At 36.6% G+C, this 23,378-nt stretch overlaps 1 protein-coding gene across 6 annotated transcripts in view; it reads right to left on the bottom strand.

The window, feature by feature from the left end:
- PHF14 (PHD finger protein 14) overlaps positions 1-20,896 on the bottom strand; it is a 163,696-nt gene extending 142,800 nt beyond the window's left edge. For all 6 annotated transcript variants that reach the window (XM_084507580.1, XM_084507582.1, XM_084507581.1 and 3 more), the window contains exons 1-4: positions 20,799-20,896; positions 20,450-20,560; positions 9,994-10,643; positions 5,103-5,247 (exon numbers count right to left, since the gene is read on the bottom strand). In XM_084507580.1, coding sequence (XP_084363706.1) covers positions 5,103-5,247; positions 9,994-10,643; positions 20,450-20,560; position 20,799 — 907 coding nt within the window. In that variant the 5' untranslated portion in view covers positions 20,800-20,896. The remainder of the gene's footprint in view (positions 1-5,102; positions 5,248-9,993; positions 10,644-20,449; positions 20,561-20,798) is intronic.
- Between the last annotated feature and the right edge of the window lie 2,482 nt (positions 20,897-23,378).

The raw sequence follows: 23,378 nt of genomic DNA, 5'->3' as shown, positions 1-23,378 counted from the left end.
AACCATTAGGAAAATAACTTCACTTGAGTAATGGCATAATCTGTTTGAGCATGCTCCAACATAATTCTGAGCTTTACACAACAAATCTGTAGAGTTTATTTTCTAGCACAAGTTAACACTAATGCAAATAGATTAGTGAAATATGCAAATAGATTAGTATTTAAATGCAACTTCACAGCTAAAATCTAAATTTGATCTAACAACACTTAAAAAAAAAAAAAAAAAAGAGCCCCCAAATTAATTAGAAACCACCTGTTAAGGTGTGTTGTCTTTTAAGGATATGCAAGTACTTTAACACAGAATTTTTCTCATGTTTGCTATGAAGGGTGCCTGCTGCTTTTGGGTTGTTAAGTGGTAACAGAAACCAGAGAAGAGATCAAATTTCATCAATTTAATAACCATCTGGATAATGCAGATCTTTTGAGCAGGTGTATACATGAAATGTCTGTAAAGCTACAATGTAAAAGCGAGACCATAAATCTTTCACATGGATTCCACACCCAAAAATCAATACGCTTATGAAGATAATTAAATTCCTTTGACAAACTAGCAGTGAAAAAATAACATGCCAAAAATATACAGAATAATAAAGAATTTAAAAACAAAAAGTAATTGATGACACAATATTTGTCCCAATTTAAAGGGTCACATAATAAAATACTGATGTCATTTAGGATGCCAAATATGTACAGGGACAGCTCTAACTTTTTTTTTTTTAATATGCAAGAAAAAAAATCACTTCGATTGAGTTATGAAGGTAAAAGCAGTTTAAGAATGAAACCTTTTTGAAGAAATGTATTGATTGGGCTAAAACTTGAATTTCAGTCCAAGTAAGAGTACTTAGAACAATCAACCGCTAAGATCATTATAGCATTCACCTCTTCTGTCCATTCACAATATCCTAGTCATTGGTGGTAGCTATTCTGGAACACACACCTGAGCCTCCTCTGTGAGTTGCTTCACATAAGCATTACTTCTTGAATACCTTACAGTTTTTCAAGATACGGCAACATGCTTTCTGTTTGTAAACTTGCAATCATAACAAAAACCCTGGCAAAGGTGAAGAACACTGCTAAGCAGTGTCAGAATTCAAAACATTTTTCAAAATGAAATACTGAATTTATTTTTTTTCCTCTTGCCATCATTAGCTGTAACACTAACTGCCAACTGAAAGCTTAAATGGATCAGATTAATATTCTGTCTTAAAATAAGTTAATTGAATGCTACGCATTCTTACAGTACACTTAATGCTACACTTAGAATTGTGGATCAACTGTTTATCAAACACATTCAGGCAAGCAGATATACTAAATATGACTCAACAATTAACACTGATGGAGAAGATGAATTTGCAGTTCTAAACCATGCTTTCAGTGGCTTCCACTTAATTTCAAGTAACGTGACAGCCATGCTAAGGGATTCACATTTCTCTTTTAAGCTGAAGATTAAAAAGAAGCGTTTTGCACTGCAGTGCTATAATTTAGCTTGTGTATTAAATCAGACAGTACAGAAGGCACTTGATAAACAAGTCTAAATGTATTTTATTCCACATCTCTCTGAATAATTACAATACAGAGATCAAGAGTTCAGTCTTTAAAACATAGGTATTATTTTACCGAAGTAGTATTCTTTAATCTGTGCTAACTATCTCATTTTTGGATCCTTAAAACTTTGATGAGTATAAAGGTTCAACAGATTTTGTGCCTTCTTCTCCCATGTTTGAAAAAAAAAAAAAATGTCCTAGTAACAATGATTTATGGAGTGTTATTTCTATGACTCTTTAAAATGCATAGTCATGCCAATATGTTGCTTAATAAATCTTTCCAACCTTGTATTTACCAACTAAGCTGATCAGCAAGACAAAGTTGTTCTGTCTGACCATCCTGTTTGGGAATTGTGGGGTTTGGAACAAAAAGCAATGTAACAGCTTGCTACAAGTGTATCTCCCAAGCAACATTGGGAGGTAATCTTCCAAATTCTTTCTCAAGGCAGCACAGTTGTTTAGGTGGTAGTGTTGGTTGTAGTTGTTTAGGTTTCAACCTGAGGACAACCTGAAAGGACAACAAAAAAGATGCATGTCTTCTAACTAACACGTTCGGTTTCAGTTGTTAGACTTAATGCTGAATAGGTCCCAGGTGCAGTAAGTCAATCACCTGCCTCTTTGATTTGAAAACATGTCAAAGGAAACTTAAAAAAAAAAAAAAAAAAAAACACAACACTTCACTGAACATGCATGATGTGTTTCCTTAATGAGCATAAAATTCTGAATTTTGGAATTTTGTATCTTTAGACTACCTGAGAGCCCCTTCTCAATTACTGTTTGTGAATACATGCTATGTATTCCTTATTGCTGTATCACAACTCCATGTCTGCCCCCTCCTTGAATTTACCACTAAGTGATAAAACTATATGAGTAATGCCCATGAATTTAAACACATGAAAGTCAAGAAGTTAAAATTCTCATAACAACATTTATTCTTCCACAAACTGCATCTCCGTATTATGATTACAGCTAAATTGTCTATTGCGTGTCATTTTATACAGGAAACTAACTTTATTTTAAACCTACTGCACTCTGTCGTTAGCTTATTTTTATGCATTGTCATTACAATGAAATTACAAACACTAAAATGCTAGCATTGGAACAATTGTACCGAAATTTATGCCACAGAAGGAAAAGGGATGAGACCTAATTCTTGTCTTGCCTTCATGTGTTCCTCTGTCTTATCCAATTATCCAAGAGGATAATTTTTTGTCAGTCAAACAGAACATCTACATATGCTAACACCACCTATGAATCAAGAAAGCATTAACAGTATACATGAGTATAGTGTAGGTTTGCAAAAATAAACGCTGTATTTAAAATATGTTACATTCAACCCTTAATTCAGCCAAGAATTTAGAAAAAAGATATTAACCACTTCAGGCATCAAAAATCCAGAAGAATATTTTTATTTAGTAAACGGACAGTACTGGAGTACATGATATTAGAGAATGAATGCTTAAACCAGAAAGAAGCAGACCACAGTAAGCAGCAATATTAAAGCATATGGAGACTACACTATAACTTTTAGCAAGGGAAGTTTTATTCTCCGCCATACACATCCCAGTAAAGCAAAAAAATAAAAATAAAAATAGAGCCGATGGAAAAGACACAGATGGAAAAACGTAAAACTTCTCTTATTGAATTCAAAGCAACTAACCCAAGAGCAATAGCTAGCAAGTATACTACCTACAGTTATGTCATATCCTGTGATATGCACCAGACATTTTGTTCAGACATGCTGCAATCAATGTGTCAGGAAAACTGACACCACAGTTGGGGGTGTCCGGCTATTACACGATCTTACCACAAAAGCATTTATCCAAAGTGACAGATTACTGCCTAAAGACTTTTTTATAAAAAGAAATGAGAGTTCTGTCTATGCAGAAGTAAACACACAAGCAATTGTACAATTACAAATTTAAAAGATTTTTTTCTCTAGCAATCTAAGGTTTCTTTTTTTTTTTTAAAGGAAAAAAATAGATCAGTATGTGAAATGAAAACAAATTTAATCGATGGATTTAATTTCCAGGCTGAACTTGAATTTTTTAGAAATAAAAGTAAGCAAAGTATAAGTATGCAAACTTATATGCATAAGTATATATGCATATATATGCAAAGTATAGTATTACATATATGTAGTATATAAAAGTACATTATTATGTATAAAGTATAGTATTACATATATGCTGCTTATGTAGTTTTAGGGGTAGTTACAGATTCTTGACTTTGGACCAGTTATTTGCTCTTTAAATTGTAAAGAGTTTTGGCTAGGTGTCTGAAGAGGAGAAATAGCTTTTGGACAAGTGATGCAGGCCAGGCATATGATAAAACAAAGCAAAGGGTTGCACTAAAATGAAATTGACTTTTTAGCAATCTCAAAATGTAAGGCAAGTAGAAGAGTTTCTTAAGCATCCACCATTCTAGGTCCAAATCAGAATCCCCCTATACCGCTTAGCCATGTTATGTTCCATATGAGCTCTATCAGAGTTGCTCCCAGATGAGTTATCACCCCTCATTCCTTTGGAAAACCTCATGCAGTCATTACTGAACAGGCACCAGGTACTTAAGGTGTTACTATCAATAGCAAAAATATAATATAGCCTCACCTTTCTTGTAAGGCTGTTAAAATCCCACATGCTCATCTCAGAACCATTGTGGAAATCCTCCTTTAAAGCCAGTGAAAACTTGACTATAGGAAGAGGAACATACATTTTCCTCCTCTTTTCAAATCACCCTTTAAATTAGTTTAACAACTGGCATATTCATAAGGCATACAGAAGTTGTAGCAAACAAGTTAGTATTTCAGAACAGTATTCACAGAAAAATTATGAAGTTCAAAAGTCTTACACAGAAACCCAAAAAGCAATCAAGTATTATATTCTATCTACTTAAGGCTCTGCTTACCTCTTAGACCTCTTGCCTCCTTCTCTCCCCTATACACTGTAGAAAAGCCTCCTACATTTAAATCCAAACATACTCTAGATTTCAAAGCAATTAGCAAACCAACACTTCAAATACGTTTTAACTTTAAAGTTTCTGCTTTTCAAATTATGAGTGAAGATTATGAGAAAGTTCAAGGCTAGCTGTTCAGTACTTTGCCAATTCCATTCTCTCATCCTCACCATCTCTCTGCCTTTTTGGTACAGTAAAAATATATGTGACCCCCTCCCCCACCCCACTTTTTTTTTTTGTACAAGATCTTTTATTCTTATGATCTTCTACCCCCATTATGTAGTCACATTTACGTACTGAAATAGATATGACAAAAATACATTTGATGTGATAGCCTAAAGCCCTGAAAATGCAATCTTTAGTTGGAATATTTGCAAAATGCGATTCATTCTGTAAGTCTGTGTAGACCATGACCTGCCCTGTACTTGCTTGCACGTGCTATCCTAAAGTAGGTGAATGTTTCACCACTGAAAGGATCCATGCAGTACTATAAAAATTACCCACCAGAGTTCAAAGACTTAATTTTTTTTTTGAAGCCAGTCAAAATTTTATTAAATAAAGTATAAGCTTTCCTCACACATTAAGAATGAAGGAATTTTATTACCTTCATGCACTGTTATTCCACAGTTGTCACACTGGATTATTTCATCAGCATCCTCACTGTTATCTCCAAGACAAACGCAACAAATCAAAATATGGTCCATTTTCTGGGAACTCCAATTTTGGGACTTCTCAAGGATCAATGAATCCTAATTTTGAAAAATGAAGACAGATTATGACAGGAATTTCAATTTTAAATAAAACAAACAAAAGATGTGCTATTTGCTCAGTTTTTATTAAAAAAGAAAAAAAAGAATTGAAGAATAAAAGTTTCATATACTTTTTTTTTGTTGCCATCAAAACATTTAAACATTTCATCTGTAAAACTAAGAGCTTGGAGAAAGGATGGATACAATCTGATCTTGACCTGGAGTTCTGTTTAGATCTAAAGCCCAGCGACGGGTCTTATTTTTTTGAATAAAATCATATATTTCACTTTAAGCTATCTTCTATAAACAGGAGCACACATAGACCCCTATGAAGACATTTAAAAAGGAAAACAAAACAAAACAAACAAAAACACAGAACCACCAGGACAAAAAGTGACCTTCCATGTCCCAGTATTCAGAAAAGATGTTTCATTTTGTCAAAAATCAACAGATACAAAAATAAACTTCACACATATGTGATAAAATTTGAAAACAAACAGCTAAGCCTGCCAAGTCTTCATATATGTAAAATATAAATTACTGACTCTGTTGTTTTATTTTGTTATACAGATGTGTACGTCTCTATTCAAATCCTTATAACAACTTATTTTCTTCTGATTTTAAACAGGAGTAAGGATTTGCAGAGCGAGTCCATTGCTCTGACTTGGCAGCCTTCAGTGTGTACTACACCACTTAAAAAGACTGAGTTTTGACAGGGAATTTCTCTGAGGAAACAGAAGTGTTTCACAAGCCAAACAAACTGTATGCAAGTTTTCATTCTTTCCATAATTTATTATTTATTATATTTAATACTATAAAACTATAAAATAGTTTATTTTTAGTGTAAGGTACACAGACTTCTGCAGTTTCCTGACTTCTATACATTTTCTTCTTTTCTATACTAAAAGCAACATTGAGCTTCGACTGTCTTCATTGGTGATATGAAGGCATACAGGGAAGTGTGAAACTAGGCATACTGGTGAAGCTAATCGCAACAGGATAAAGAAAACCAGTTTCTGAGCAGAGTTCTGACCAGTTTCTGAGCAGAGATCTAACACTTCAGGACTAAACGGCATCCATTTGAGATCTGAGAATATTCCGAAACCTCTGTGGTACCTTAAATAGGAAAAGAAAAAAAAAAAAAAAAAAAGCTGGAAAGTTCCTTATCAAGCATATTTCTTTCTCCTCTCTCCTTATTTATGACTGAAAATATAGCACCAATATGCTTGCATACCCTAAGCAGTTAAAAATTACCATGAATGTTAACTGAGGTACACATTCTTCCTCAAGGATCTTAAATTTACACTGATCTACATAATTATTTTATGATAGTCTCTCAATCTTATACAGTAAGCCTCCAAACAAAATTTTCAATGAATCATTGATGATGTCTCCTTGGTCTCTGTACTTTGGGTTTATCTAGGCACGTATTTGTGGAGGGTGAGAGACATCTTTGCTTGATTTTAAAGCAAGATAAAGCGGTAAAATATCCTCACGACCTAAAGCTGGTCTCAAATAGTTCACCTTAAATAAAAGAGGTGGCTTGTTGTAATGTTTTTGATGTAGGAAAGCTCAAACACATACTTCTAGCAGTTAAGAAAGGCTTTTGGCCACTTATTTGTTCGAAAAAAAGTAAGAAAAGATGACCTATTAAAAAAAAAATCACATTCATCTAGAGGTAAAAATGAAAGATTACACAACCATTCATAAGGTCGCACTTGTTTACAGGAAGGCCAGAATGGTGAAGACAAGGTTTTCCCTTATAGAGTTCAGGCTTAACAAGCATTTCTTTCAACATCCTCCTTTTAGGACAAAGCTGTGACACACCTGGAGGCAAGCAAGAAACGTGCACACCTTGAGGATAGTCAACAATAAAAGGTGCTCCCTCACTCTGGCAGATAACTGTTCAGTAGCACAGGCTTGTTGGAAGCATACAGAAACCAGCTTTTTCTGACAATACCTTCAACTTAAACTGGTATTTGGCTTCACTAACTTAAGTTTAAAAAAATTTGCAACCTCTGCTGTCATAGAAGCCCAAGGTATGGTAATTACTAAAGCAAAACAAGTATTACTTTAAATGGAATTGCACTGTAAAAACAACACATCTGCAAACCTGGGCAAAAGAAAAGAAACAACCAGTGATGGATGGGCATCAAATGTAGAGCTAGGGTTAGGATCCACATCCGTAATGCTTTACGTTACATGAAGACAGCCAACAGGTCAAACACAGAACAACTGAATAGCTTAATTTTCTACACAGACCTGTAGGGAGCAATCTGGAAGGCATGCTGTTCTGCCCTGTCCTGCCTTGCCCTATAGTTGACCCTACTTGCCTGAAGAACAGGAACCTTGAGGTCGAGGCAGGAACTCGAACCACATGAACAGCGCCTGCACCCTACCCAAGTGAGAGAATGGATTTCATCTGAATCACTGTGTAATCCTCATTTCTGTGGTGGTAATGAAGAAAGCAAGTTTTTCAAGCTATATGCCTACCTACATATAAATTTCATGGAATCTTTACAATAAATAACCTCACTGGGAACAATTAAAAAAAAAAAATCAGAAAAGCATCGTTTATCTACTAATGATGCTTAATTCTAGAAAAGCAAGCTCAGTTTGTCTGCCTGTGCTTCACAGAGTAGAAAAGCGCCTAGTTAGGTGCACATTAGGGAACTGGAAAAAATACCATATACCCACACCTCAAAATATTTTTGCAACATGCAAGAAAATAAAATGAAAATCGCAAACAAAAAATAAAGGGAGTTGGTCAGTAAAAAATGGAAATACACATACTAAGGCCACTACTACAATGTTCAGAGTTAATTACCTGAACATTCCTTCATGCAGTAATTATGCATTAAGACATCTGTTTTTCTAAGTACTTAGCTTCTGCAGCATAATGAGATTTCGCTTCTCTGCAAAACAGGACTTTTTTTTTCCACAAACCTTTTATTAGAAAATATAGTAGTGGAAAGTGCACTGTTAAAAATACAGTTGAATATTAATCTAAAAATTACAGTGCAGAGTCCAGTCTACAGACGCTATTACAAGACTTCTTGCTAGAAGGCCTTTTCACAAACAGTGCTCCGCTTTACATACACAGATTATCAATTATAAAATTATTATTTGAACTTCAAGTTTTCAAATTTTTATTTTTATCTTTTGATTAATATCCTAAATCCAAGGCAACAATGAATTCTGAGGGCTATACATATTAAGAAGCTTCCCAAAAAACGCAGCCTAACAGCTCTCTGTATAACAGGCCTAATTTTCCAAGTCAATGGAAATTAAGGACATATTCATATATCCTTAAGAATCTATTTTTGTATCTCCATTCTGATATGGGAAACAACACTGTAAGGAAACAGCCTATCTCAGAACGATGACTTGAAGCTCTTGTCATTGGTATCCATAAAGCACGATCAGCTCCTGAGCTAGGGTATGAAAGACTTTTCCTCCTGCCAAAACCAGCTGTGAAGATGAAACCATTTCACAGGCCAAGTTAGCTGTTAACAATAGAGAAACATTTAGCTTCTACAGACTGCAAATGACAAATTAAGTGAAAATAGATACATAAATAAATAAAAAGTACTTCATACACACCAAAGTGGCATCTAAAATACATAATAAGCTAAATTTGCAAACATCCCCATCCATACTAATTTAAAAACAATAGATGCCTATATACAATGTAAAAAAAAACACCTAGAATTATGGATTTTTTATATCAGTTATTACTAGTAATTAAAATTGCACAGCTTGCTTGCAATCATATATTAATAAATATTATTTATAACATAACAAGGTATCTGGAACAGAGACTACTCATTCTTCAAAATATTCTTTTTAGTTCTCATTAAAATAAATATGAAATAAAACAGGCAGAACTTTAAATAGTGTCATATCATTATCATTTATCAAATGTTTCATTAACACTGCAATTATTTCCTGAAAATGAAATGTCGATTTTACAGTAATTCTTTTTACTCTGTTCAGGATTTTGCTATCATAGGATATGAAATCAACCATCCTGACAAGCTAATATCTTAGTTTTTCCACAGGCACAACCTCTAAGGCAACTGTAATTGTGCATGGAAAAAAAAAAGTGTCATTATTAGACACAACATATAATTTTCAGATTCTACAGTTAGACATGTAATAATAATAGTCCCCAAATGCTTCTTAGCACTGTAAGAATTTACTTCACCTGTGTGCATTATAAACAAAACCAGCATAGATTATCATGATTATCCTATTTGATTTTAAAACCAACTGTGCGTATTTCTTTGGTTAGAATTCTTCTATCAGTGAACTTAGCACTCAGTCTTTGACATCTGTCACAAAGAAGGGCTAGGATAAAATAAATAACCTATTATTTAGCTATTTTAAGAACATGCAAGATGCTTTAAACTTTTATAATATTACAGATGTGGAACATTTAGGCGAACTATCTCACTGATACGTGCTGATTTGCATACCAGAACTCCTAAAGTTTATTTACTTTAGAAGTAGCCCACCCATCCCCAAAGCCAAGAGAAGTCTGTCTATTGACTTTAGAGGCAATAGATTGGCCAAATGGTCCAAGGAAGTTTATTTAATAAGCAGTGAGTGCCTATTTAGCACAGTTTTGCTGCTTCATTAAACATAATTCAAGCCAATCAATTCAACTTTTCAAACTAACAGAATAGCACTGTGGAGTAGTTTCCATTTCTCAACAGATATATTATAGAAAGTTGGTTGCACTACCTCATTACTCTTGCTTTGTGAAAGAGCCAGGCTATCATTTGTCAGTTCCTCATCATCTGCATTATTTCTGTTAAGAACTTTACTCTTCTTCTTCTTGGATCCTCCATCGCTAGCTGTGCTGCTGTTATCTTCTTCATTACCTTCCTCATCATTGTCATCCTCATCACTCCCACTCCCATCATCTTCATCATCCTCATTATCTCCATCGCTCCCTTCTTTTCGCAGTGCATTTTTTCCTTTTTTTTTCTCAGGAGTAGGCCGCCAGTCATTGTCATCTTCACTGTCATAATCGTCCATATCATTTAGTTCTTCCATTGATACAAAATCCAGTAAAGGCCGGTTCCTGCGCAAATTCCATTTTTTGGGTTCACTTGTTTGCTCATCAGCCACAGCATCAGGTTCAGCTGCTTTCTCTTTTTCTTTCTTCTTTTTGGGCTTTTCTTCTTCATCTTCTTGCTCTTTCTTTTCAGTTTTAATTACCTCTTTGTCTGCTGTCGGCACCTCTTCTTCAGTGGAGCTCTTTGGCTGTTGCTCTTCTACTTTCTCTTCTGTTGGTTCCTCCTCCAAGATATTTTCTTCTGATTCAGTACAGGAACCTTCTCCACTGTCCTTTGATGCATCTTCACTCCCATGACCACTTCCTTCAGAATCTGTTGAGCATATGAAAATTTAAAAAATGTTCCAACACAAATGTACCCCCAAAAATAAAATGTGCTGAAGTTGTTAAACAAAAAAACGATGCATATTCCTCCCTCATAAGGTAGTCCACCTATTTTTTCAGTTGGAGTCCAAATACTGCTATTTCAAGTGGCATGTTGAGAATCTGTTAAACATGAGTGCATCTTAAGATGGAAAAAAAAGATAGTAGAATTTATTAAATGAATGTTTAATGTTCCTCTGAACTGCAGCTCATACTAACAGTAAGAAGTAGCACAGAATAATTTCCATATGAATTCACATCTCAATGAAAGAATGTTCAGATTTTAATTTTTGAGGTGTTTCCTAAATCTTAAAAATATTTGAAATAGCTATCCAACAGAAGAGACTTAAAATTAAAAAAAAAAAAAAAATTAAGAAGTTTATATAACAAGTACTGCTTAATAATGTGGATAATTGTATCCCTTCATTTCTGGTACAGGTTTATTTTCTGGTTTGGGGGATTCTTTTAACTACAAATATTATTTCACTTATTAATCCCACATAAACTATGACTCATTCAGCACTGAAGCTGCACAACAATGCTTAAATTCTAACCTTATACAATTCAGATGATATTGTTCTGTGTTCAATCACTATCTCCATTAATTAATACTGGCCAATCTGTGCAACAGAAAGGAAGAGGATTCATACGCAGAACCCACAAAAATAAGGCAACCATCTGTACTGTAAAAACATGTAAAAATTACTGGAAAGTATGCCAAGTCTTAAACTTGTTAAATTTTATCAAGATCATCCATCTTCCATCTTATATGCTACTACTTTTCATTCACAGCATTAGTTGCAGCATTACACAAAGAAAAAGTCAGAGAAGATTTTTTAAAAATTAAGTAAAAAATTAAGTTAAAAAATTAAAAAATTAAAAATAAAATTAAAAAAATTGCTTGATCCAATGGATCAAATGGGCAATGGCTACTGCTTTCAGTTTAAATTTTCAGAGCTATCATCAGCTTCCTGAGGTACTGTCAGATGTTATAAAATAGATGCAGAGAAGAAACATGTTGGTACTCAAACATTTTTTAAAAGTCCTTATTTACTTTACTTACCCCCCACACACACAAAGTTACACCAAGTATCAACAAGAGAGAATTTCTGTGCACATCCATCTCTTTATAAAGCCAAATAAAGAAACGGGGACAACGCACTAAGTTAAGTAAATTTTGTAAACATACTGCACACTTGAAACGTGCCCTTTATTTCCATCCCACAGTGCTCTTGTCTACAACTGAGCAGTAACTCAGTTGTTACATAGGTATGTTGGTTAATTTGGGGTTTTATGGGTATACCTGTATGTAGAAGTGTTAAGTATATGATGAAATTATATAATTTTCAACAGCAACAACAGAAAACACATCAATGCTGCTACTACTGCTGCTCAGATTATTGTTATCAGGTGAATGATAGTCCCCTTGCAAGTTGCTAAAAGAATTTTGCTGTAAATGTTTTACCTTTTCGAGAGCCAGGAAAAGAAATGAACACAGTAACAGAAATTATTGTAGTCTTTTGCTCAAAGACTAATTCAGTGATTCCCCTGCACCTATAAGCCTTAATGGCAGTAATGGAAGCACAAGCATAATAACATAAGTTTCAAAACAGCAGAATACTCCTTAGGCATGCCTAAGAACTAAAACCAGTATTAACCAGATATGCAATCTAATATATGAGTTTTATATTACAATAGCTTTCTTTGGATCAGGAAAGTGTTCATGAGACCTAACAAATACAAGTATGTCAAAGTTAGACTGACTCTAGACATTTGATAAATGCTAAATGTAAGTTTGATGACAAAATTTATTTTTGTCTCTCATTTCACAGGATCTACTGTCAATGTGCCAATACTTACCTCACTGTATGACTGGATAGAGCTTTGTCATGTTAAAATTAATTTCACCAGATTTTTATACTACTTTATTTCATATATATACATAAATACTAGACATTGCATACTTAAATATACTTCCCCAGTATAGTTCCAAGACAAATAATATAAGATTTTTTGATGCTTTACTTGTGCAGTTGCATTTCTAAATATGCTTGGATTTCTTGTGAATTTAAGCTTCTACTTCATTTTGGGGCATAATCTCGGTCTGGGGATCATTTCCTTCCAAAGAGCACTCCAAATTATCAACAGTGATTTTTTACATCAACACTATGGCACTAAGAACACTCCCTAGCTGCCATATGCCATGCAAACAATATAAAAACAGAACAAATAAACCCTGGTTTCATTCACTTCTCACCTCAAATTCTCATTGCCTTTGACTGCACATTATGGTTTGTATTTTTCTATCTGTAAGCATGTACATACCAGAGATACTTATACTAAGGGATATCTTTCTTCCATTTAAATGCATCCACTGTGATAGGTACTTCTCTAGAAAGCGCTGTTCTGCGATAACAGCTATTTTTGCAGCAGTTCTTCTGTCAGATGCACTTTCAGTTAGGAAGAAGCTGTAGTATACAATTTTCTCCTTGAAAGAAATTCTTAAAGAATGGCTCTTTCAAATTGGCAACCATATCATGTCATTCCCTATGGGACAGAAGTCAAGCTATTCTCAGCAAAAGATGGGGCCAGATACACTGTCAAACAGTGAAGAATATAGAGTTCCACTGAGAACAAAAATGAGAGATAGCAGTTGGGAAAGAGGCATCACTTACTTCTGTACAACTTGTAGCTGTAGCTGTGTAGCTACTGCTGAGCACAGCAGCGGGTGGCAGTCATATCCAGAAGGGGTAACTGTGAGGAATTCTCCTGTACACAACCTTTTGCTCCAGAATTAATGTTAGGAAAAGTATGATGAAGGTAAACAAAGGTGACACTAAACACCACTTCGCTGCTTTCAAATACATACTAAGCACAAGACTGAGGAAAGCTACTACATTACTGAAATCACTACAGCAGTTAAAAAAAAAAAAATCCATCAGAGTTTTTGTAGGGCCATTTAAAAAGCAACTAAACGCTCTACCGTATAATTTTTTTTAAAACATTCTAAGAAAATTCATGTATATGGAGAGCAGGGGCTAAATTATTACAGCACGTGACTACTCACAGAAGACTGATTCTTCAATGCAGTATTTAGTTTAACAAGCAGCTCTGTAAAAAGCCATTTTATTGATCGTTTAAGTGAAGTTTGAAGGATAAGCTAGTTCCAAGACATCAATCACTGACTCAATTTTGGTCTTCCCTCTTATGCTGGCAAAGCCTAACCAAATACAGATAGCAGAAGAGAAGCAGCTGGCACTATGTGGAGGTATGGCAGGATGCTTCACAGTACCTTCTTTTGGAGGGCAGTAACAACAACAAATATTGGCTATAGAAGAGGTTAATTCTTTGGGAGGTGAAAGCAGTTCAGTTACAATCACCCTGTTCAGCAGCCCCTTACCCTCTTTCTCCCAATCAGAAGACAGACAGCGAATCTTTTGATTATGTGAAATTCCCTGTTTATCTCTGCTAGAAGCCCATGTTACACATCACACAAACCCCCCTCACCCATGTTGCTTGCATCCTGACAGACAGGAAAAGTGCTGGATAAACTGCCTGGCCACAACAGCCTCTGCCCATAAAACTTTCTTTCTTAGAAGAACAGCTCCAAACTCACAGAATCTCCTTTGCACACGGGTAAGAGAAGCTGCATTTCCAACATATTTGAACTAGAAATTGCAATTAATTTTAAATACCTTAAGGAAATGTTCAAACCAACTAGAAAGCTCTGATTTTAATAAGTAGATGTTAAAAGAAAAAAAAGGCAAGGAAACTTCAATGATACATGAAAAATACGAATTTTTAAACTGCCAAAGGCAATGTTATGTAAGTGGCAAATTTCTGATCACATTTGTCTATTAGACTAAAGCCATCAAGCTCCACTATGCTAAGACTGATTAGCACACAGCTGCATGGAAAGCAAGAATGGAAATGGCTTAACACTTCTCTTTGAACATAACTTCAAATAACAGAACCTAACGTCAGTTAGGTTTATGACACTGGCTTTCTGTACTATTTTGCAGAGTGAGATGATATGGTTACTGAAGTATTTAAACCTTGGTAGGCTATTGGCAATTCAATATTGTAATGCTGGCAATTAAAAAATCAGAACTGTTTGAAGGAACATAGTTATCATACAGAATAAAATCAAAGCTGATTAAGGTATTTCTGTTCTAAGGAGAGAATTTCACTTCTAAAACAAGACTTGAGAAAAAAAAAAAAATTGAACTGAACACAAATACTGGGCAGGCCAGGAAATGAAACTGATTACTCTTCTTTCAGAAAGTATTCAGTTTAATAGAAGAAAAAAGACAGAAAGACATAAATTAAAGTTATTTAGTAAGCAGTTTCCTCACTTCTACTCCTCAATTACATCACACTTCAGCAGACACCTACTCAAATTCTAAGTTTTCAAAACTTTATGTTCTCAAATGTGCATTGAGTCACTAAGAATTGCCTCAATTTACAATGCTGTAACATGGGTGGAATGGGTTACCCTACCTCCTGAACTCAATTGACATTTCCCAGTTTCAGAGCCTTCAACTGTTTTTACTGTTATAAAGCTTCTCTCATTTGGATGAAGTATTACATGTCCCATGCCTTCCCTCAGCAAACTCGCAGTCCTGAAGTAACCCACACAACTGGATTCCAGTACAACTTATTATGTAGTGAGCTTGGACATGTATTTTTCCCAGAAACGTCCACGAGCTCATGAGCTTTGCATCTTTTAAGAGGGATGTGACAGGTAGGAGACTAAGTCTCTGAGCTACTGTAACAAGTCTCCGCTCAAGAGACACTTGAAACACCCCATCCTCAATAAGCAGAGGTCACTGGATTGCTAGTGGACCATCCCACCAGGTTGGAGTTAATAAAGCTCAGAATGTTCTCCATGCACCATAAAAATGCACAAGAGATGGACATATACATGCACAATAAGAGGAGATGCAAGACAAAAGTAGAAATAGTGTAGCTAAGTAGAAGACCATGAGTCCAAGTAGGCATCCTGTCTCAGCACAGACTGAACAAGCAGAACACCACTGAACAGGTGAACAATGGCTCTCTAAGGGACATGCTGTAAAAGTAAGACACAAAATGTCACAGCACGGGAAAACAAAGAAAAACAATGTTATCCCATCATAAAACCCATCCAGCCCTGGCACTGAAACAAAACCCTGGATGGCTCTTAAATTACTCCTCTGCTGTCAGGAAACATATGGAAGAACAGAAATCTCAGCATTTCCAAAGAAAACACGTGTTCAAAATGCCAGTCAGCCACCCCAAAGCACCTTCAAATGGTAGACACGTGTACAGTAACAGATCTCACTTGGGATGAAGATAACCCAAAAGAACATAATGCCCATATTTTTCACCTCCTCAGAGACAAAAAAGACATTGGCAATTCCATTCAGAACCACGCACTAAGGTTGCAATGTCAAGTCTTCAAAAGACTTTAATTATTAAGTAAATTATCAAGTAATTGCACAATGATTAGCTCTTCAGTATTTCCTCTTACCTTCACTGTCTAGTGAAACATCCCACAAGTTCATTCTCAAAAACAAAACTGTTAGTTTCTTTATCAATATTTCACTAGTGTTTATCACTACTGCCTTTTGGTGCTCTGTAAACGTGCCTTTACATCAGAATATCCTTTACAGAAAAGCAGCAGTGGAATTTTTATTGTACTAATAGGAAACGAATTACAGAAAGATATTTGCAATATATTTCCAGATCAAGTCACTGCTTTTTCAAAATACCTAGTGTATTCATTTACATAGATTGTTACATGCTTTAAACAGAGCTCCTACTGGCCTCAATTACAATAACAGTATGTGGCATTTGTGTAGGTCAGGTTCCATGATCAACATTAAAAAAAAAAAAAAAGATATTTACACGCGCCTCTAAAATTTCAGTGTAGGAGATGTGTAGCAGAAATAGTGACAGAATTCAGCTCTTAGAGGCAGAATTTAACTATACTCTTCTTAGTTACACTAAGGAAGAGGCTCGGTCCTTACATTTACACATCATTCTTGACCAGGGACCAAGATATATAAATTTCTCTGCATCATTTCAGTTTTAGTGTATGAGCTGCTTGAAGTGACTGATTTCAGTGATGAAAGAAGGGGGAAATCCCTGCTTTGGAATCCTACTGGGAATTACCCTGCAACTATACACCGGTTTCTGACATCGCTGCTGCACTCACTAAATTTAAAAACAAGACCAAACAAAACCAACAACAACAAAAATCACAAAGGATGTTCTAATTAATTCAAAAGCATAACTTCAAATAACTAGTCTTTATTGTGAATCATATTATTAAAAAACTTCAGTCGAGTACATTAGAGCACCATCATTTCAAGTCACACAGCGATATTCTCTGACTCCAATTGGACGTTGTTTTTCATTGATCTCACTTTAAGACTACATACAGCACTCCTATTAAGAAACAAAATTTTGAAGATGTTTATAAGTAAAGAAAATATACAGTACCTTAAAATAATGGCACTATTACTTTACTATGTAGAAACAGTGACAGAGAAGTTTTAAGAATTACTTAATTCAGTAATGCAAAGCCAACAGACCTGAAAACTATTTTCATTAAGTAAATTTGCAATAATATAACTGTTCTAAAATCAGTTTCCTTAAACAGATGTTACAATTTTTCTTTAGAGTAGAAAAGTCAATAATCACCTGTTGGCGTAACCTAAACCCAAAAGAAAATAAATTAACTACACTGTAAGTAAAGGGCATATCCCCTTCAGAATGTTTGTGGTGAAAATGGATGTTGGGTGATTAGAAATATTTTCTGTAATGAAAGAAAACTTTATGAAGGTATCAGGACTCTGAATACAGAAATTCAGAAATGATTATTCCTTCCTGTACTAAACACCAATCAAAATCGGTGTTCTCAAACCCTTACTACATCACATATTCCCAGAAATATGAAAGAACAATGAACACACATAAAACTTTAAATGTTCAGGATTTAGCCCTCCTAGACTTGCACATTATCATCTACTACCACATATCACTTAACATCCTAAACCTCATACATATGGATGCAACATAATCAGCAGGGAGTAAACAACTTCAGAACTATTTAAATTCAGTATTTAAATAGTCTTTGAACCTATAGGTGTCTTTTTTTTTTTAATTTAAAAATTGCTACATATATCTGCATTTGTGAACCAAATAAAGATACATTGCAGAGCTGTGGAATTACCATACTTACAAAATCTTTCCAAGTCATGAGTAGACTTTATAGTCATTTTCAATGTAGAAAAACTTTCTTCTTTCTGTCACAGTTGTTTGTTTTTTTATTGATTTCCCTTAATAAACAAATTGCGCAATGAAATTCTGAATTCAAACAAATACTAAATATTGTACATATACAGACTCTGATTTGCAACAGGCTGTACAAGGAGAGATCTCTATCATCACTGAAAGAAGAAACCCTGACTGTAATGGAGAATTGCACATTATTCTTTGAAGGCTAAATTCCCCAGTGAGCAAATCAGCAACAATCCAGAATATGTCCAGTACGGGTGCTTGCGTACGTACACACAAAATTTTTTTAAACATACATACATATTTTTAAGTGATTGATTTTATTTTTCATATAAAGGGACTTGTGTTTATATTTATATATGCAAATACATATATACATAAATATGCATACATATAAATAAAGTCCCTTTATGTCAGTACCTCTACCATCCAAATCTGAATGGATTAAATACAACCAAATTTAAGGTTTTTTATATGAACCTCATTTAAAATCAGCACAGGCATCCTATTTCAAACATACTGCAGCTATCCAAATAAATTGTATGACACAAAAGAACAACTTTTCATCCACTTTAAGAGTTTATACATTTAATAACTTCATATTAATACCTTCTCCAAACCCTCACAACATCTTCCTTTCACAATGAAGAAAATCTTTGAATAAAGTATAAAACTCTTCTGTTTCAAAAATCTTTTCACTTAATCTTATATTTTATTAAACAGAACATTAATTTTTCCTGCGAGTATATCTAGGACCTGACGTGTCAAAACAAAGCTGTATGAGACATAAAACCACAAAAGAGTAACCAAAAAAAAACATTTTCTAATTAAAACTTGTTTTTTTCTCATTATATAGTTGTTTCCATGAACTGTTACTCTATAAAGAGAACTCCCATTCAACTTCCTCAAAACGCAACTGAAGTTGAAACGCTCTCGAGGCTAGACAACTGTTCCCACATGTACATATGCATCCTAAAAGTCAAAGAGGTTATCAACTAAAAAAGTGTCCTCCACATCCAGACAAAGTTGAGTCAGGAAGCTCTATTCATTACTTTTAGATAATTATTGATTATCTTCAATCACGTAACATATTGTTCTGGATTACGTGTTCATGTCCCATACTCCATTTCCAATTCTCCTTTCCCCTTTAAACCAGCCTATGCTACAACTCCAAAACAAGGATGTTTTCTTTAGCAAATAAAGGCCACTTCCTTTTATGGCAACTTTTCATTACAGTGTAACTACTTAATAAGAAAAAAATAAAAATACTTAAAGCAAAATTTAAAAGGTAAATTAACCCCCAAAACTTTACATAGAATTGTTAAGATAACATCTTTCCCTTAAGCCACTGCAGCCTGCTTCTGCCAAACCAGCCAAGGAGAGTATGCCTAAGTTGGGGGGGGAAGGTGGGGAAGCATTAGTCTACACCGTAAAACTGATACGGGTGAAATGATCATTACGCTTTTCTTATGTTCATTAATAAGGAAGACCTTGCCAGATGATAAAATGTCTTTACGTGGAGATGGGGAATATCTTTGCAAGACAAATTCACATGAAAACATAAATCTGTGTCTCCAGTGCAGAAATGAAAAACTGAAGGTATTTGACAAGCTGTCATAATGCTCCCTTACATCTTATATATATATATATATATATATATATATATACACACTATATGTCTTTGCTCATTTCCCTGAGCACATGCCAAAAAGCATCCTGTGTACAACTTATTCACAAGCATGGTCCTGCTCCTTCCCCCTTATTCCACTACCCCCCCCCCCAACATACCTGAGTTTTATTCATTTAATTTTGGTATCTTTTTTATATTTTCAGTTTCTGTGGGAATTCACTGCAGATACAGGAATCTGCATACACAGAAAAGACTGCATAACAAAAGCACTCAGAGGCAAGCACTTCCTTCTGGTATGAAATGTTTCTGTAGAGCAGACACCCAAAGTTTGTCTATTTGACACCTGAACAGATCATCATTCTACCTAAGATGTTCACTTGCTGAGTGGAGTTAACCTTAAGAAATTAGGCGGGTTCTTCAGTCCAGAAGAAATTATTGCCCAGGCTAAATCAACGCAAAATGGCTTTAGGGCAGTTACTCCAATACTAAAAGAAGTGAACGGTTTAAAGTTATCATTAGGCTGAAGAAATGAAAAGCAATACACTTTGCTAAGAGAGTCAACACAGAAGATGCTCAAATGCTTCTGCCAAAACGTGTTTGTTAATGTTATTTTCTGTTGAGAAAAAAACTATTTGCAACTGAAGTAGTGTACAGATCCCTCGTTTAATCAGTTGTTTCATATCTGCAGCATGAAAATTTCCTGTTATGCACCTGAATCAGTTCAAGCGAGTCCAAGCCCCAATAGTTCACTAGCCCCATCCCATCTCCCGTATGTTAAATGAGCAACCACACACCAAAAGCCAAGAAAATTCTGAAGCGAGCAGACAAACAAACATATTTACCTGAAGCATCTCCAACTTTAAAGTCACTGTCATCAGAGCTATCATAATCTAAAGCCTCCAGCAGCGAAGCCGCCAAAGGCTTCACCTGCCTCCTCTTCGAGCTGCGGTCCACTGCGGGGAAAAAAAAAGCAGAGTGTTGCTGTTAGCTGGCACAACGCACGGCACCGGGCTCACACGGGACGAGCCGGGGGCAGCCCCCCGGCACCCCACACCGCACCACGGGCAGCCGAGGGCGACCCCCAGCCCCCCGCCCGCTCGGCTGCCGGCACCAGGCTCCAAGGGGAGGTCTCCGGCCCCGCGGCCCGGCACCCCCGGGAAGGGGCGGCCAGAGCCGCCGGGCCCCACTTACTGAAGGCGGCGCCGCTGCCTCGACCCCTCGGGCACGGAGCCGCCGAGCCCGGCCCGGCCGCAGACAATGGCCCGGCGCCGACCCGGATGCGCACCCGCGCCCGCCCGCCCGCCTCTCTGCCTGCCGCCGGCACGGCGCATGCGCGGCCTCGCCGCGGTTGCGCGCAGCGAGGTGAAGCCGAGAGGGGCGGTGGTGCCCGCAGTCTGCCCGGCGGGCGGCCACAGCCTGTGGGGGTACGGGGAGACCCCACAGTCAGGCCGTGATGCCGGGTGCCATGTTGTTATGGGCATTCACCCTCAGAGCCTCGTGGAGTGGGAAAACGAGTTCAAAAAATAAACATAACTCCCCCCAAAACACCTTGCTCGGTTCCCCCGTGTGGAGATGAGGCAGTGTAAGGCTGCTTTTGTTACAGAGCTGTGCTCGGAGCTGGGTTCCCTCTGGGATGGATGCACGCGTTGTGTTCGCACCCTCACTCTTGCACTCCTGGCAACTGAAGTAGGGTTTGTAAAGTGCACAGCCCGAGCTGAGAGCCTGTGCTGCATCCGCAACGGCTCTGCCCGAATCCCCCACGGATGTTTCTCCAGGCCAACAGTCTTCTCGCTATTGCAAAGTACAAATAAGCACATGCATAGTGTGTTGTTATAAATGAAGTCTCATCTCAATCTGAATTTAGTAATATTTATAAAAAATATTTATAAAAGGTATAAAAGGCAAGTGAACAGCGCTGGGTGTGCAGGGTGTCTGCGTACTATGTTCATGTACACACATGAACAACATGATGTTCATGTGTGTACATGAACATCAAACATTCTAAATATACAGAACATTGCTTTTACATACTAAACCCGAGTATGCCTATACAATCAGAAAAGGTAACAAACAATCCTGTAAATTCCATGACTTACTAAACTCGAGTACACCTATACATGTGTACAATCACAAAAGGTAACAAACAATCCTTTAAGGTCCATGACTTAACAGCCTCCATTTTCCATTCCTTTTCTTGATTACAAACAAGTCTCCATTTTCCATTCCTTTTGAGCAATATGTCGTGCTTTAAGTTGTCAAGCAACTCGGCCTTCGAGCTTTATGTATCCCGTTCTTCCCGGATTGAAGAAAAGCATATCCATCTCCTTTTCAAGGCCAATAGGCCTGGGTCAAAAGGCACATCCAGGTCACTAGGGAGCGAAACAGCAAAGGCCTTCGACAGTAGTAGCAGTGGAGGGGCCGATGGCGTAGCAATCGGATCAGTAAACAAGACCGCAGCTCCCTTGCTATCTGACAAACCACACGTTTCTGACGGTGGTCCCACATGGCTCTTTAAGGCCTCAGAGACTTCTCGCCAGATGCCGAGCAATCCCACTGCAACCTTGTCGTTTTTAGTTGCAGAGTCCCACACCTTGTCCTCAATTTGGTCCCATATTTCAGGCTCATAAACTGATTGTTAATAAGGAGAATAAGCTGTAAGGTTACCAGGACAGTCTTTTGTTTCCAAGGACGTATGATTCCCTATAATGCGCAGCTGCTTACCAGCGAGGGGCAGTTGTGTGCGCGGGTCCGCTTCTCTCAGTTTGAGCTTCTCTCCAGCTCCGGTGTGCCCATTTCCAACAACTTTCTGCACGACCTTCTCTGAGCGGTTTGCTGAGTTTGACGAACCTATCTTCAAGAGGCAATCAATGTGCCTGTTCCCGTCATGGTCTCCGTTCTGCTAGCCCGTTCCTTTTCATTCCTTCTTTTTGCTTCTTTATTGATGACATAACTTCATTATATCATGTTGCTTTTTTTTTTATCTTGAGGACAGGCTCCACTTTTATACCCTTCTCCCCACAGCAATTCTTTTCAAAACAACTTTTCATTGGTCAAACAACTTTACATATAACAGCAGCAAACACCCAGAAACTTCCATGCCGTAAGGGCTGGAGAACAAGCAACCCGAGACTGCATGGAGTCTCCTAAATCACCCTTTTTTGTTCCCTCTAAACTCTTTTACATTCCTGATGGCCTCATCGTTAAGAGTCTAATGTTATCATTAACCACGGGGCTTTCCGAACCCCATGGCCACACTCCATCTCCCCATCTTTATTAACCCCATCTCCCCTTTCTTTATTAATATCAACCATTTTGTCGACACGAATTACCACTCCACAGGTGTATTAGTCTTTTTTTACTTACGTACACCATACTGATGACTGGTTAGTCTATGATGTCTTTTTCTGCTTTCAGAAATTTGAAATACTTTAAATATGTATATTTTTTTTTGATTTTGAGTACAGTGGAAGGAAAAAAAAATCCAAAGGAAAATGTTTTCTCTGTGTCCTTTCTGTAACTGAGTTTCCTACTTTTTTTAAACACATTACCACATCATTACTTGATGTGTTCACACCTGTTTCCTCCACTGGTACTTTGGCTACATAGCCTGAGTGCACCATGAACACCTTTCCTGTTCATGTTCTGCCAGCCCTACCTAAATTAACTATCTACCCATGCAGTCTAGTGTTTCCTGCTTCCCTGTTCCCTTAGGACCTGTGTCTTAGATTTGCATGCCCAGAGTGTTGTTTGTTTGTTTGTTTGTTTTTCCTT

Source organism: Aythya ferina (genome assembly GCF_964211825.1).
Source record: "Aythya ferina genome assembly, chromosome: 2".
Lineage (NCBI taxonomy): Eukaryota > Metazoa > Chordata > Aves > Anseriformes > Anatidae > Aythya > Aythya ferina.
Note: the sequence above shows the minus strand (reverse complement) of the source record. Positions and strands in the feature narration are given on the sequence as shown.